The 15,000-nt window shown below is 39.0% G+C and overlaps 1 protein-coding gene across 1 annotated transcript in view; it reads right to left on the bottom strand.

The window, feature by feature from the left end:
• Positions 1-1,095: 1,095 nt before the first annotated feature.
• itgav (integrin, alpha V) overlaps positions 1,096-15,000 on the bottom strand; it is a 38,893-nt gene continuing 24,988 nt past the window's right edge. Inside the window, exons 22-32 of the mRNA XM_037789364.1 lie at positions 14,516-14,660; positions 13,291-13,383; positions 12,847-12,926; positions 10,255-10,335; positions 10,045-10,150; positions 9,733-9,894; positions 9,027-9,170; positions 7,430-7,543; positions 7,211-7,318; positions 6,377-6,496; positions 1,096-5,610 (exon numbers count right to left, since the gene is read on the bottom strand). Coding sequence (XP_037645292.1) covers positions 5,518-5,610; positions 6,377-6,496; positions 7,211-7,318; positions 7,430-7,543; positions 9,027-9,170; positions 9,733-9,894; positions 10,045-10,150; positions 10,255-10,335; positions 12,847-12,926; positions 13,291-13,383; positions 14,516-14,660 — 1,246 coding nt within the window. The 3' untranslated portion in view covers positions 1,096-5,517. The remainder of the gene's footprint in view (positions 5,611-6,376; positions 6,497-7,210; positions 7,319-7,429; positions 7,544-9,026; positions 9,171-9,732; positions 9,895-10,044; positions 10,151-10,254; positions 10,336-12,846; positions 12,927-13,290; positions 13,384-14,515; positions 14,661-15,000) is intronic.

The following is a 15,000-nucleotide window of genomic DNA, read 5'->3' on the forward strand; positions in this document are numbered from 1 at the left end:
GTTCCAGCTGTCCTAGCAGAGCGTAGCGGCTCCTGCAGGCTCCTGCAGGCGGCCCGCTGCTGCTGTTGACTCCATGGAGGTGAAGGAAAGTTCGGTTGGAACGCAATCCAGCTTTTTTTGGGTACTCGATCCTGTAGGATTCACAGTTCCTTACATAATAAAACCCATTTTGGAATGGTATAATAGAGAACGTGTCTCCTTGCCTCTCAAATATAGAGAGAAGTAACGTTGAAATTAATTCACAGGTTCTACTGGCAAACTGTTTTTATAAACAGATATAAAAGGGACATTGATGCTCCTTTTGTACAAAATCAGATGAAAATGTTTCACAGATTTTGGTCAGACATCTTAGAGTTCATCTAAACGTTTTTCATTGCAGATTTTTTATTCAAAGGATGTTTTCGTGGTGTGTTTAAGATGGAAAGTAAAGGAAATGTTTCATAATAAATCTGTTATTTTATTTTAAATATTTTGTATTTTATATTTACTTGCTAAATACCACATCCACAAATGCAAATTCAGTCGTTCTAAACCTTTCTTTCCTTTATTTAAGAATGACCTCAATGAATATGAATATAAAGCTATGACAACTGTGCTGTTATACGCAACCCATGAAAAACTTTATAAAAGAAATTTAAAAAATGTGTCTGTCATGACAACATGGTAATCTGCAGAGCCCACTGCTGAGCACAACGGTGGTCACTTGTTTATTCAAAGTTTATTAATATTGAACGTGTCGTGTGTCCAAATTGCATCAAATTTGACAAATCACTAGACCGATGGTTGGGTCTAGAAGGTCACTTACGAGTTGAGTTAGGGTTATGCATTGACCTTGAAAACTGAATTAGTAGTTAAGGTTAGGATAGGTCATCGGGCAGAGAGTCTCGCGGGTTACCTGCTAGACACGACCTCTCAAGACAGACAGATTGTGTTGCTTTATAGTTATATATATATATTATTGGATTATGATTATTGAGGTATTAATGTGTAAAGGTGGAGCTAATTTCAATAACTAACTAATTTTACATTAAGAGATCACAGGTTCGACCTTTAGACTTTAATAAAAATAACAACATCAAGACAAAACAAATAAAATAAAATGTGAACAAATCAGTTTATTTCAAAGTTGAAATCATCTCTTTATGAAATAGTTATTTTTTTTATTCTCTAGGTGAAAGAATACAAACATCAAAAACAGTCCATAAATGTTCTCATGGCAGAAAGAAAGAAAGACAGACAGAAGGACGGTAGTATTAAATATAAAACACAGTTACAACCCCTCAAACACGACAGAAAGACTTCAGATCACTATGTTCAGTCACTTTTACTTCTTCCTTTAGGCTCCCCTTATATAATAAAATATATAAACCTTTTCTATAATTCAGCTGTGAGAGAATGAGAGAAGTCACCACAGATATTTCAGTAAGTTGCTGACTGAGTGAACTGACTTCAGTCCTGCTGGTGAATGAGTGAAAAAACACAAACATCCTTAGAAAAATCGTTATAAAAAGTTTGAAGAGTGCAGTGTACAACGGCATATTAGGGCCATTGTAGGTGAAAAAAAAATCAAAAATAACAATAATATTAACGGAGCTGGGGGAAGGGGTAATATTCAGAGAAAGAACTTCAAGATTGAAGTTGTACATTTAAAAAAACTCATAAATTTACAAGAAAACAACTTGAATATTCTCTGAGATTATGAAGTCAAACATTTGCGAGAAAAAACTCCCTGGGACTTAAGTCACAAATTTGATGATCCAACCTTACAAAGTGAAGCGATGTGGCTCCTTGACAAAAAACAAAACAAGTTTTCCAGAGTTCTTTTCTCGCAAATTTATATATTTTCAGAGAATATCCACATTTTTTCTTATAAATGTACGACTTTAATCTTTCTTTCTTTTTTACCTACAATGCAGGCGCAGTGCCAGGATTTCAATTCTGGATGGGCCAAGGTCATTTATGTCTTTTAATTACAGAAGTTAAATCTGTTTTCCAACTGGTAGTCTTGCTAAAACAGAAATGATTGCTACCGTGCTGTGGAAGGCGACCAGTGCATCTGGTTGATTATGACAGAAATCTTTTTCTAAAACATTTTTAATGCCGAGATAACTTATTGTAACGTCAATGGCCTGTTGTGATTGGTCCAGACTTCACACATGATGGTAGTGTAATAAATGTTGATGCGTACTGAGCATTTATCAGCTTTAATAAACTGACCTAAAGACCCTCAAAACCTATTTTCTCAATCAGCTTCTTGCTCTGAGGTTCAACATGAATACGCAGTTTAACGTTGGAGGAGTTGTGGTCGTTTCACATGAAATATTCTTGTATTTGTCAACTTTAACTGAACTCGTCTCGCTGGTTTGAAGATGGCGGGATTCAACAAGAAAAAGGCTTTCTTGTGCACCAAAAAAGAATTCAGCAACATTTACATCAAAATCAAATCTGAACAAACCAACAAGTCCTGATGTTTTTGAGGGTTAAACTCTAAATACTGTTATAAGAGTGTATTTTTAAAACTTTGCTGTTTAGAAATATTAAAGATTAGAAACTAAGTTTTCAGGGTCTTTAATGATTATCAAACAAGATAGCTCTGATGCTAGCAAAGCCATCAAAACTCCGTCAGGAATATTTAATATCATAGAGAAATACCAAGTTTTAAAGTAACAGTTGAATATTTTGGGAAATACACTTATTAGATGAGAAGATTGATAGTCTTAAGTCTTTAATATGAAGCTACAGCTAGCACAGTTAGCTCAGCGTAAAGATGAAGTCACTGCAACCGGCCAGGAAATAGTCCAGCACATAAACCCTCGTAAAATGGTTTAATGTCATTTTTAAACTTTAAACAATATATGAAGTGAAAAATCCAACTTTTTACATGTTCTAACTGCAAGCGACTGAGATATGAACAGGAGATTTAAAGTCTATTTTCCTGTATCGATGCATCCCTCACTAACTTCTAATGAGATCATGACGGCAGTTGAGGATATTCAGCGTGAACACCAAAGCAGTAAATAAGAAAACAAAACGACGTACAATGTGCTAAAAGTGTTCCCGTGGAGTTATTTCATTGTGATTGTTAAATGGATTAATATATATATTTAAAATTATCATTAACATTAATTCATGATGCAAACCCAATATGGGTAAATTCATAGCAAAGTTGGGTTTTTTTGTATTTTTTTATATATACACTCACACACACACCGTCACTCACAAACTCCCCGGAAGATAAAATGGCAACCTGCTTTTCTCATTTTTGTTCTCAGCAAAGCTGCCAGTTACAAAAAAAATAATACTATTTAAAAAAAAAAAAGACAACAAGTGGAAAACAAAGAAGCCTCAGTGCAGGGCGGGAAAGTTCCAACTGTCGCTAACTGACTGTTCGTTAAGCCCCGCCCTCCTTAGTTACTGTTGCTACGCTGGTCAGTCTTTCTGTTCTCGTGCACGGCGCACGTACGGTTTACGATGACAATAATGGCGGCAGATCTATCGTCAAAATTCATAGTCATTTTTTTCAATGCTTCCAGCTGATTCGTTTTATGACGAGAATCTCACAAAACTGGTCTTTATGTCTAACGTAGACTAGCGGTGTTTCGTACACTTTTCGCCCTTCAGCGCCGCGCCGGAGAGCACTCCTCTGTTGTTAAGAGCCGGATGAGCATGTTAGTGTGTTCATTCTGAGTGAGTCAAAATGAGTCGTTCCGAAGATCAGTTCCATGATATCATGCTAACAGTCTGGGGCTAACAACTCTAGTGCTGTGCCTCAATTCGGCTTCGTCCGTTCGTACACTTCCAGTGTAGTAGTGTGCTAGTAAGCTAGCTAGCCAGACATGCTAACGATTGAAGTTTAAGTTTGATCACTTACACCTTTTTTTTTTTTTTTTTTAAATGCTTCTTGTACACCGTTAAGAAATCCAAATACTGAGGGGAGGGTGGGGGGCGTTAAGCCAATGGTCAAGTTTACAAATTCCAAACTCATCACTTGCATTGATCGTCCACCCAAACATCATTTTCTATAAAAAAAAAGAAGAAGGAAAAAATACATTTCTTGATGGAGTTGAAATGAGCCGGACTCACTATCGCAATTATCACCATGGTTTTGTGGGAAATACATAAAAAATACTAAATACACCAAAATCCCAAAGCAGAGCAGTAATGACTCAACCCCCCCCCCGACACACACACAGAAAGCAGAAAGAATATATCAGAGTAAATATATTACTGTAACACTCCTCATCATCCCATATCATCATCGTAGCACAATAAACCATCTTCATCCAAAAATACAGAGACCTGAATGCAGATTATCTCACTTATTGCTGCACTATTGCTGTCTCATATATACTGCTGAATAATACAATTAATCACGTCGCTGCAATAAGGCATTTGTTTTCATTGTATTGTATTTTGCATGGACCCTGGGAGGACCCTGCTGTATGTTAACATCACCTACAGCCTACTGATGTTATCAGGACTGATTCTTGACTTTAGACGTTGATATCTCCACAGTGGCTGGACACATTTTTACCATTCAAACTGCATTTGAAACGTCCGTCTCTCTTCGTTCTTTTGCAATTCGAACGACGAAGATATCCCTCACCAATCTCTTACAATGTTGGTTTATATCAAGAACATAGGGAGGATGATCCCAGGCTGGCTAGCCCTTTACGGGAGCTAATGGAGATAGCTTCACGGCTAACCTCGGAGCAGAATCTGATCTCAGACTATCCCAGAGTCCAGATCTTCTGTCCTTTACAGACCCACAGAGGTCACACTACAGGAGCAACAGCTCAAATTCATTGGTTGAAAAAAAAATGACTTCAATTTATCAGCAGTTCTGGACTTTAGTGGGCAACAAGCACCTCCAGTTCCTCAATCAGTTTGGGTTCAATATCAGGCCAAACTCCACGAGCTCTGGTGCAGACGAAAGCCTCCAATCTCCACAAAACTTAAACATATGCATATTGGAACCGACAACGTTTTGGTCATTATGCTAAAAGGACATTTTGGGAACTATTTTTAGATGTCTGCACGGTCGATATGAAGCTAGAGCCAGCAGCTGGGTAGCTTAGCTTAGCATAAAGACTGGAAACAGATAGCATGGCTCGCTTGCATCAAAAGGCTTTCAGTGGGGATTGGCCGTTAGCCGGGCTGGCGTTACCTTTGGACAGAGCCAGGCTAGCTGTTTCCAGTATTTATGCTAAGCTAAGCTAAGCAGCTGCTCGGTGTCCATCTGAACATCTCTCTCTCTGCAACAAAGAACATTTCCCAAAATGTTCCTAAAACATTGAGCTTTGAGGATTTCATCTGGGACCCGTGTAACGCAGGCGGAGCTTCTCTTTTGGCACAAACACAACATGACTAATAAGAACAAAAGAAAAACACCCTTATTAAAACCTAACCCAGTACCATTATCTGACACTCAACAGTGAATACAGTGAAATCATCTCCACGGCCATTTTACCCTGAATGTGTCTCTCCTGGACTTCCTTCCTTTGACCTCTATGACCTCTAGGCGTCCGTGTTGCCGTTCTCCTCCGGCTGCAGCTGCTCCTTCTCAGTGGAGTCCTCCTGGGGGGGGCGGACCCGCTTAAAGAAACCCAACTGAGGAGGAAGAGAAGATAATAACATTTTAGTACTGGAGCCAAAGAGCGTATATTGATAAGAAGTGAAAGTCAATTGTTCGTTCCATCAGCAACATCAGCGCCCAGCAGCAGAGCTACGCTTCCGCCACGTTGGACTGAAAGCGACGTCAGTAAAACGTCCGCCTATAAAGTGCCGCACAAAATGATTTCTAGGTCACACTACAGGAGCAACAGCTCAAATTCATTGGTTGAAAAAAATGACTTCAATTATCAGCAGTTCTGGACTTTTATGGGCAACAAGCACCTCCAGTTCCTCAATCAGTTTGGGTTAAATACCAGGCCAAACTCCACGAGCTCTGGTGCAGATGAAAGCCTCCAATCTCCACAAAACGTACACATATGCATGTTGGAACCGACAACGTTTTGACCCCATGAAGCACTCTTCATGGGGTCATTATGCTAAAAGGACATTTTGGGAATTTGGGATCTTTAAAGATCGACAGGGAGCCACTGGAGAGGAGCTGAAGAGACGCAGGATGCTGACCGCTGGGCTAGTGGGTCCAAGGTCCACCCACCGCAGCCACTAAATCCTGTGTTAGCCGACGTCATCCCCCCCCGCACCGCAAACCCCATTCCGGCGCCGCCGGGTCTCTTCTTTCTAATTTGCAGTCTTCAACTCACGCGGACTCCCTTGAGGACATCTATCAGACGTCCCTGAGCAGCTCCCTCTGGAGACACTAAAGGCTTTATACATATTAAAAACATGTGCAGTGTTTGTTTCTCACCTTGTACATGATGAAGATGAGCAGCGCCAGCAGCAGCAGTCCTGCCAGTACAGCCAGAGCCACCACCCAGGCCGGTATCGGCTGAAGACCTTCTGCCAACCACGTCACCGACACACTCACCTGAAAACACACACTCCTGTTTACACACTGCATATAATCTATATATATTATAATCTATATAATCTATTATAATCTATATAATCTATTATAATCTGAATCTATTATAATCTATATAATCTATTATAATCTACATAATCTATTATAATCTACATAATCTATTATAATCTATATTATCTATTATAATCTATATAATCTATTATTATCTATTATAATCTAAATCTATTATAATCTATATAATATATTATAATCTATAAACTATTATTATCTATTATAATCTAAATATATTATAATCTATATAATATATTATAATCTATATAATCTATTATTATCTATTATAATCTAAATCTATTAAAATCTATATAATATATTATAATCTATATAATCTATTATAATCTAAATCTATTATAATCTATATAATCTATTATAATCTATATAATCTATATAATCTATTATAATCTATTATAATCTATATAATCTATTATAATCTATATAATCTATTATAATCTAAATCTATTATAATCTATATAATCTATTATAATCTATATAATCTATTATAATCTATATAATCTATATAATCTATTATAATCTATTATAATCTATATAATCTATATAATCTATTATAATCTATATAATCTATTATAATCTGCACAAGAGGAAACAAACATTTAGAGAACTCTCTTTAAATCATTAACATGCTGATGACTGGTGTATTACAGTGGTGCTGTTGGACGGCAGCTCCGTCGCCAGGTTCTTGTACGGCATCTCGATGACGCTGAAGGACGCCGTCGATCGGACCACGTACGAACGGTTCTGATTCTCAGCCTGAAAAATAACAATAACACAAATCTAAGCTAATATAAAAGAATAAGGCTGGAAAAGAAGAGCACAAAACCTGCTGATCCTCAGAGGAGCGTCTTCCTCTCCTACGGTTACCTTCAGGAAGTTTTTGACATCCAGGTTGGAGTAGATGAAGAGGATGGCGTTCTTCCTCCTCTCCAGACGACCGACCTGACATTTCAGACGCAGACACTCTGCTGTGCTGCAGTCCTGCAAACACACACACACACACACACACACACACACACACACACACACACACACACACGTAAGTTAGTAGATGTTGTACTTTAAAGATTCATTGTTTTAACAGAAGTCTTTAACATGATGTCCTCTGACAGACAGACCCAGAATAAAACAACAATAGCTCCACAACTAGCAGGTCCATCTGAATGATCTTGGTCTGTAATGCCCGAGGTAATGCTCGGTTCAAACTCCACGATATCAGCCCGATTACAGCCCGACACGGCCAGCGTAGGGGATCGGGAACGATAAATGAGTGTCGTGTGCAAAAATCGATCCTCTTATCTGGTGTAGTGTGTCATAGTACACGACAACCGACGCCAAGTCTGGGGCGCCCCACGACACCCCGAGGAAAAGTCTAGCCTGTCAGAATGTTTCGTCTCGACACGCCTAGTGTGACGTCATCTCCAACGACGTGTTCCTTTGCTTTGACCAATCAGCTGCTCTCTCCGGCGCGCAGTCGCAGTCAGGTCATGTGGTAATAAACAGACATGGAGAAAGGGAGGAGGGATGTTTGCTGCCGTCAGGTGGGACAACCACACTGACGAAACATTCATTGAGTTGTGGCAGCTGTGCCTGGCCTGTCTGACGTCTGGTCGAGGGAGAACCATGATGGAGTCCAAAAAGACTAATGTTGGCGTGTAATAGAGGAAGCACTTCATGGACAGCCCGTCCCGTCCTCTCTGTGCCGCCCAGGAGAACATCCACAACCCTTTTTTCTTTCTTTTCTTTTTATGTTCTCAACACCCGACCGCCAGCATCACACACAACGCTTCTGTCGCCACGATCGACAGTCACTTCGACCGCCTCCCAGATGACGTCTGAACTCGCGCTTGATCGTGGAATACGACGTGCCGTGATCGGTCATGGTCATACGTGAGACACTGCAAGACTTTATGGCGCTGTGATCGTTAGATCTGACATGGTGACCATCGTCAAAGACTAAAATATCCTGGAGTCTGATCCCGGCGTCAGACCTCAGAGAATTCATCCCCAGTGTCAGTAACACTGTGACTGTTACTATGTCTGAGTAAACTGGGATGAACCAAAGGAAAACATTTTTATCCTCTCCTAAGCTGTTCTCTAGATGAGACAGTGGATAACAGCATTATATAAATGATGCCGTGCACAGAGACGCCTCTGAATCCATTCAGCAACTCCTCGACTACAACTGAGCCAAAGCAGATATAAATAACACAACGCACATAGATTCTAAAAGGTTTTAGTCCGGATAGGACCAGGCGGACTCTCCATCTGGACCACTGGGATACACAAAGTGTGCCAAATGGGTTTTCTACCTCTTGAAAAGGAATCTGGCTCTAAAATACACAATAAGCACACAATGGAGCCTTTGGCCATGACATTTACCCTGAGCATCATCACATTGTATGTGCGTGTGCGTGTGTGTGTGCGTGCGTGCGTGTGTGTGCGTGTGCGTGTGAGTGCGTACCAGTATTTGCAGGTCGTTCTGAGCGTCTCGTGCCTCCAGGTCTCTCTTCTCACGGACGAGGTTTCGGTTCCGTCCCTCCGTCTCTCGTTCTCTGGGAGGAACCACGCTGGTGTTCCCCCCTCCCCCTCCCGAGGTCAACGTGTTCTAACACACACATTAAAATGATTCATTATTAAAGTCAAATATCATAAATGAAGTTTGATATTAAACACTGACATGCAGATAATTCATCCTAAAATGTTTTAATGAGCCCCGGTAGATGCAGGGCAGTCTATGAGCCTCTGTATACTTTCACATTATTTATTGTCATGTTATGAGAAGTAAATCACAATTAATATAATAATAATTAAAATATATGAGAAACAAAATCAAAAAATATCTGAAAAATCTGTTTAAAACATTTAAAAACTAAACAAATCACATTTATTTATTAAGAGGACTTTCTATAAGCTAAAAAAATATTGAAAAATATCTGAAAAATATTCAAATTATATGTGAAATAATTCTTTATTCTGTCCGTATTATAAGAAAAATTATTAGTGAAATATGTGAAAAAATTGTAAAACAATGTCTGTCCTAAAGAGGACTTTCTGCGAGCTGAAAGCATGAAGAAATATGTGAAAAATAGCCCAAAAAGAATTAGCAAAATATGTGAACAAAATATTGAAAAATACATGAAAAATTATTAGTGAAATATGTTTCTCACCACGGAGACGTTGAGCGGGTTGATCTCCACGTCGGTGGTACAGTTGATCGGTCCGTCGGTGTCGAAATGGGTGATGTAGAGCAGCGAGCCGTTCTTATACCGGTACGGCCACTTCACCTCCAACGCCGCCTTACTGATGGTACTGGGCCCGCTGTTCAGGAGCTGAGACGGGGGGAGGCATCGATCTTAGTTACATTCACCACTGCTAATATCTAACATCTAATACATACATACATATGTATATATATATATATATACATACATATGTATGTATATATATATATATATATATACATATATATATCTGTATACCTCGTAGACGTGTACTATCTGAGGTCCGATGTCGTCTCCGTGACGAGGAGGCTCTTTAGGTTTCCAGTTGGCGATGGGAAGCAGCACCTGAGCGGGAGACGACGTCCTGGGAACACACACACACACACACCACACACACATATATATATATTTATTACACGGCTGTGTTGAATACTTGATTCTGATTGGTCAATCACAGCGTTCCTTTACCCTCTGATGAAGACCTTGGCAAGGATGGCCAGCTGGGTGACGCTGGAGACTCGAGGACTCGTGTTGTTGAACTGATTGGAGCTGAAACACATAAAGGAAACATCATTTATCATCTCAGCGTGATTAAATATAAACTAAACAAAGAGCAATAAAATATATTCTATAAAACAGATGTAACATGAAACAGATGGATGTTAGGGTCTGTAATAGAAGCAGCCACTAGGTGGTGCTGCTGCCTTTCACCTGAGTTACTGAGGCTCATGACAAAAATAAATTAATAAATAAATAAATGACTCCATTAATAAATAAATAAATATGTCATTAAATGAAGCAAAAATAACATTAAAAATAAATGTAGTCATTAATTAATTGATAAAATGTGACATAAATTGATATTTCTGTTTTAATTTGTTATTTATTTATTTATCTTTGTATTAATTCCCTTATTTATTTACTCTTGTTTAATTTTCCCTTTTTATTTATTTATTTTTTATTTATTATAATTTTTAATTTATTTTATATTTCATTTTAAATGTATGTATTTATTTATGTATTTATTTATTAATGTATGATTTTTTTTTATTTGCGCTTCACGCCTTTATTTGTGATGCCACATGTTGAGTGACAGACCCCTCATTTACATAATGGAGCAGAAATGTAAAGAGAAAAGAATACAGAAATAAATAAGTTTGGGGAAATAAATAAGGGGTGATATTATTATTATAATATTATTTTTGCTACATTTAATGACATTTTTTTTTTTTTTTTTGGCAGTTTCCGTCCTCCATATATGACTTCAACATGTATCCAGAGAAATACAAATATTTCACAGGTCTGTGTAAAAGACGTTTAAAGCTTTTAAACTGTTGTAAATGTCTGAATAAACTGAGTTCAGTTTCAACAACTTTAATATCATAATATAATATCAGTGGAAGAATCAGCAGCTTCACCGAGGGGACGTATCTGGTGACAGTAGGTTGAAGTTCTTACTACCCCAAAACACACGAGGACACTTTAAGACGTCATGCTGACACTTCAAGAAATGGTCATCATCATGTTTAACTCTTTATAAATAAGGGTTAGTTGTACTGGTTCAGTAAAAACCTGTGAGTGCACGTCTTCCTGAAGAAGTCTTCCTGTCATTAACATCCAGACCCGAGTCGTCTGGGAGCTGCTTCCTTCACACTTTCAGCTTTTTGTCATTTAAATGAGTGTTGGAATAAAAGCAGCTCTGCTCTGATGAATGCTGATGAGATGTTCACCCATTCAGACTCTCTCTCTCTCTCTCTCTCTCTCTCTCTGAAACACACATCGTTCTCTAGTCTCATGATATTATATAAAGTCTCATTAACGTTGGATCTTATCGAACGCGGACCGAGAGCTTCAGTTCACTTTAGATGATTATGTTTCTCTGTACAGAGTTTCCTGTTAATTACTGTGTGCCACATTAAGACCCAAAAATAGTTTCACTAGTTATCAAAGACAACGCGATAATAACGTGTTAACGCAAATTATTTTTAACGCCACTAATTTCTTTAACGCAACTTGTGATTTTTAGGTTGTAGTGGATCAGTTATAAAGCTAGAGGTAAGATACTGGTATCATATGAAACCTACTAGAAAACCTGATGAATCCATCGGTACCAGCCCGAAAAATGTCAGAAAAAAGGCGAAAGAAAAGTCGAAAAAATGTAAAAAAGAAAAAAAACAACAACAAAAGCCTGGAAAACTCTGAAAAAAGCCCCAAAAATGTCCATAAAAAGCTGGAAGAAATGCAAAAAAAAAGTCGGAAAAATGTCCAAAAGAAATTTGGAAAATCTCTGAAACAAGCCTGAAAAATGTCAGAAAAAAGGAAAATAAAGTAAAATGTAAAAAAAAGCCCAGAAAAGGCCCGGAAATAAAGACTGAAAAAAGTCTGAAAAATCTCTGAAAAAACCCCCAAAAATTCTATAAAAAGTCGGAAGAAAGGCAAAAAAAAAAAAGTCGGAAAAATGTCAGAAAAAAAGGTCGATACTGGTATCATGAATCTGGTACGATGAATCCATCGCTACCAACCATTGTTTCGTGTTTTTTTTTAGGTCAATCAACTTCCCATTACGAACACTCCAACAGACCTTATTTAAATCTTTTCATCCTAAAAGTTGTAAAATGTAAAATGCTTCCAGACTCATTTAAAAAGAAAGAAAGAGAGAGAGAGATGGCGAGGGCGAGGGCGAGGGCGAGGGCGAGCGGTGACGTTAGAAGAAGGAGACAGCGCGGCGGTGCTGTGAATGATGAAAATAAAGTTATGTTCTGATTGTTTCAGGCGGTTAAACGCTCTAAAGCACAAATAAACTCATTCAAACACTCAACAGGTGATGTACTGCGGAGACAGACGCTCTGAGTTTACTTTCATTCATCACATCCAACATTCATCAGGAAATATCTGACGACGAGTCCCCGCAGCGTCTGGTGGAAACGAGTTCTCTCTGATTTCTGAGGTGATTTCTGGAGGTTTATTCTGGATGAACATCAGAGGTGATGATGTCCTCTGGAGGTGGAGGTCACACTGAACCTGAACATATGAGTTAAAGACGGGGACAGTGGACGGTACCTGACTATCTGCAGGTCAAACTTCACCGAGGTGTCCTCCTCCGACAGCTGGTGAACGCTGAACCGCAGCTCTGCCAGCACCTGGCCAATCACAGCGCAGGAAGAGACGGCAGAGGACCAATCAGAGAGCAGGAAGAGATGACAGAGGACCAATCGGAGAGCAGGAAGAGACGGCAGAGGACCAATCGGAGAGCAGGAAGAGACGGCAGAGGACCAATCGGAGAGCAGGAAGAGACAACATCAGGTTAGAGGTTAAAGATACGTCAAAAAATATTAAGAAATTATTTAAATCTGGTGCTCTAAGAAATTAATTTTGACTTTAGTTTGGAACTAAATAAAATAAATTAAAATATAAAACTGGGCTCTATGAACATGTCAGATTAGCTCCTACACCCCCTGAACGCAGCATGAGATGAGCGGTCAGTACAGTCATGTGATCACTGACCTTGGTTCCTCCCTTCATGGGGTTTCCCAGGTCACACACCACCATCTTGGTCTGGTTCTCCTTCTTGTAGGCGCAGGACAGTCTGCTGAGGGTCTGTCGATAAACCACAATCACATTACAACCACAACGGGACATCTACACGCTGCGTTCACACCTTTCCTCCATCAACATGGAAGAAATAACCTCTGTTGCTGCTTCGTACATGTTGGTGAAGTCTCAGATATGTCAGAAAACTAAACGCCGTCGTGTCTGGGTTCATAACATCACCCGGGAAAAAATACGGGAAAATGTCTGAAAAATATTAGTAAAATATGTGAAAACGAAACATAATAAAATATATTTGTAAAGAGGACTTTCTACGAGCTAAAAGCATGAAAAAACATTCAGAAATATTTGAAAAGTATCCAAAGAATTATTAGTAAAATATGTGAAAAAACATATTGAAAAATATATGAATTATTAGTGAAATAAATCCGTATTCTCTCCGTATTATTAGAAAAATTATTAGTGAAAAATGTCTGAAAAATATTAATAAAATAGTAAAAAAAGAATATCCAAAAAACACATGAAAAATTTGAAAAATACCAGTAAAGTATGTGAAATCTAAATAAAATAGCATCTATTAGTAAAGAGGACTTTCTGAGCTGAAAGCAGGAAATAGGAGTGTGTTTCTCACGGCTGAGGGTCCGTCAATACACAAGAATCCCTTTATTACAACCACAACGGGACATCTAGGGAGACCTGATGTACATGTTGGTGAAGTCTCAGATATGTCAGAAAACCAAACGCCGTCGTGTCTGGGTTCATAACGTCACCCGGCGGCGAGCTGTATTCACATACAGTGACATCACACTGACTGTATCTAGCAACCACACATCTCTACTGCGTTATGAACCCAGAATAAACAGATTGAGCTGTGATTTAATATCAATAAACAGATCAAAAATGATGCTGGAATATCTACATAATGATGCTGATTAGTAAAAAGTCTGAATTCATGCTTCGTCAGGTCTGTTACCATGACGACAAGCAGACGACTTTTAAAATGCTTGTTTTCTGAATGGAGTTTGGTTGGATCAGCGCCAGGCTCTGCAGCCGCTCCATCAACACTCAACATGACGTCAACTATGACTTCTGACCACAGACACAGACAGGATTTATGTCCTTCAGAGACATATCTAATGAGTAGAGGAGGACTGCGTTATAGCTGCAGGTGAGCGGTTACCTGGCTGCGGACCACCCCGGTGAAGTCGGCCTGCTGCGGAGGGTAGACGTGGAGCTCGGCCTCGTAGGCTCCCTCGCCCTGATTCTCAGCGCTGATCTCCAGAGTCAGAGCGTTGTCGTCGCCGATGTAGATCTGCTGGCGGTCGCTGCGGCGAACACAACGACGACAACGGTGAGATAAGATGAGGTCCTAAATACGTAACTGTGGTCATTATGATTTATTATCTCCTACAGCGTGAACTAGGACGTCCAGCAGCTGGATGTAGTTATAAACCAAACATCTGGTCAAAACAAGCACATTTAACAGCTCCGGGATAAAACGGAGAACTGACGGCTTGTCAGAGAAGTTTTACTTCCTGTCCGTCAAACAAGATGAAACAACTTCCTGTTTTCTCTCAGACTAGGAATCACAATGTCACCCTGTTCATCAGATTATTACTATTATTATTATTATTACTATTATTATTATTATTATTACTATTATTA

The sequence above is a fragment of the Sebastes umbrosus genome, chromosome 13 (genome assembly GCF_015220745.1).
Source record: "Sebastes umbrosus isolate fSebUmb1 chromosome 13, fSebUmb1.pri, whole genome shotgun sequence".
Taxonomy (NCBI): domain Eukaryota; kingdom Metazoa; phylum Chordata; class Actinopteri; order Perciformes; family Sebastidae; genus Sebastes; species Sebastes umbrosus.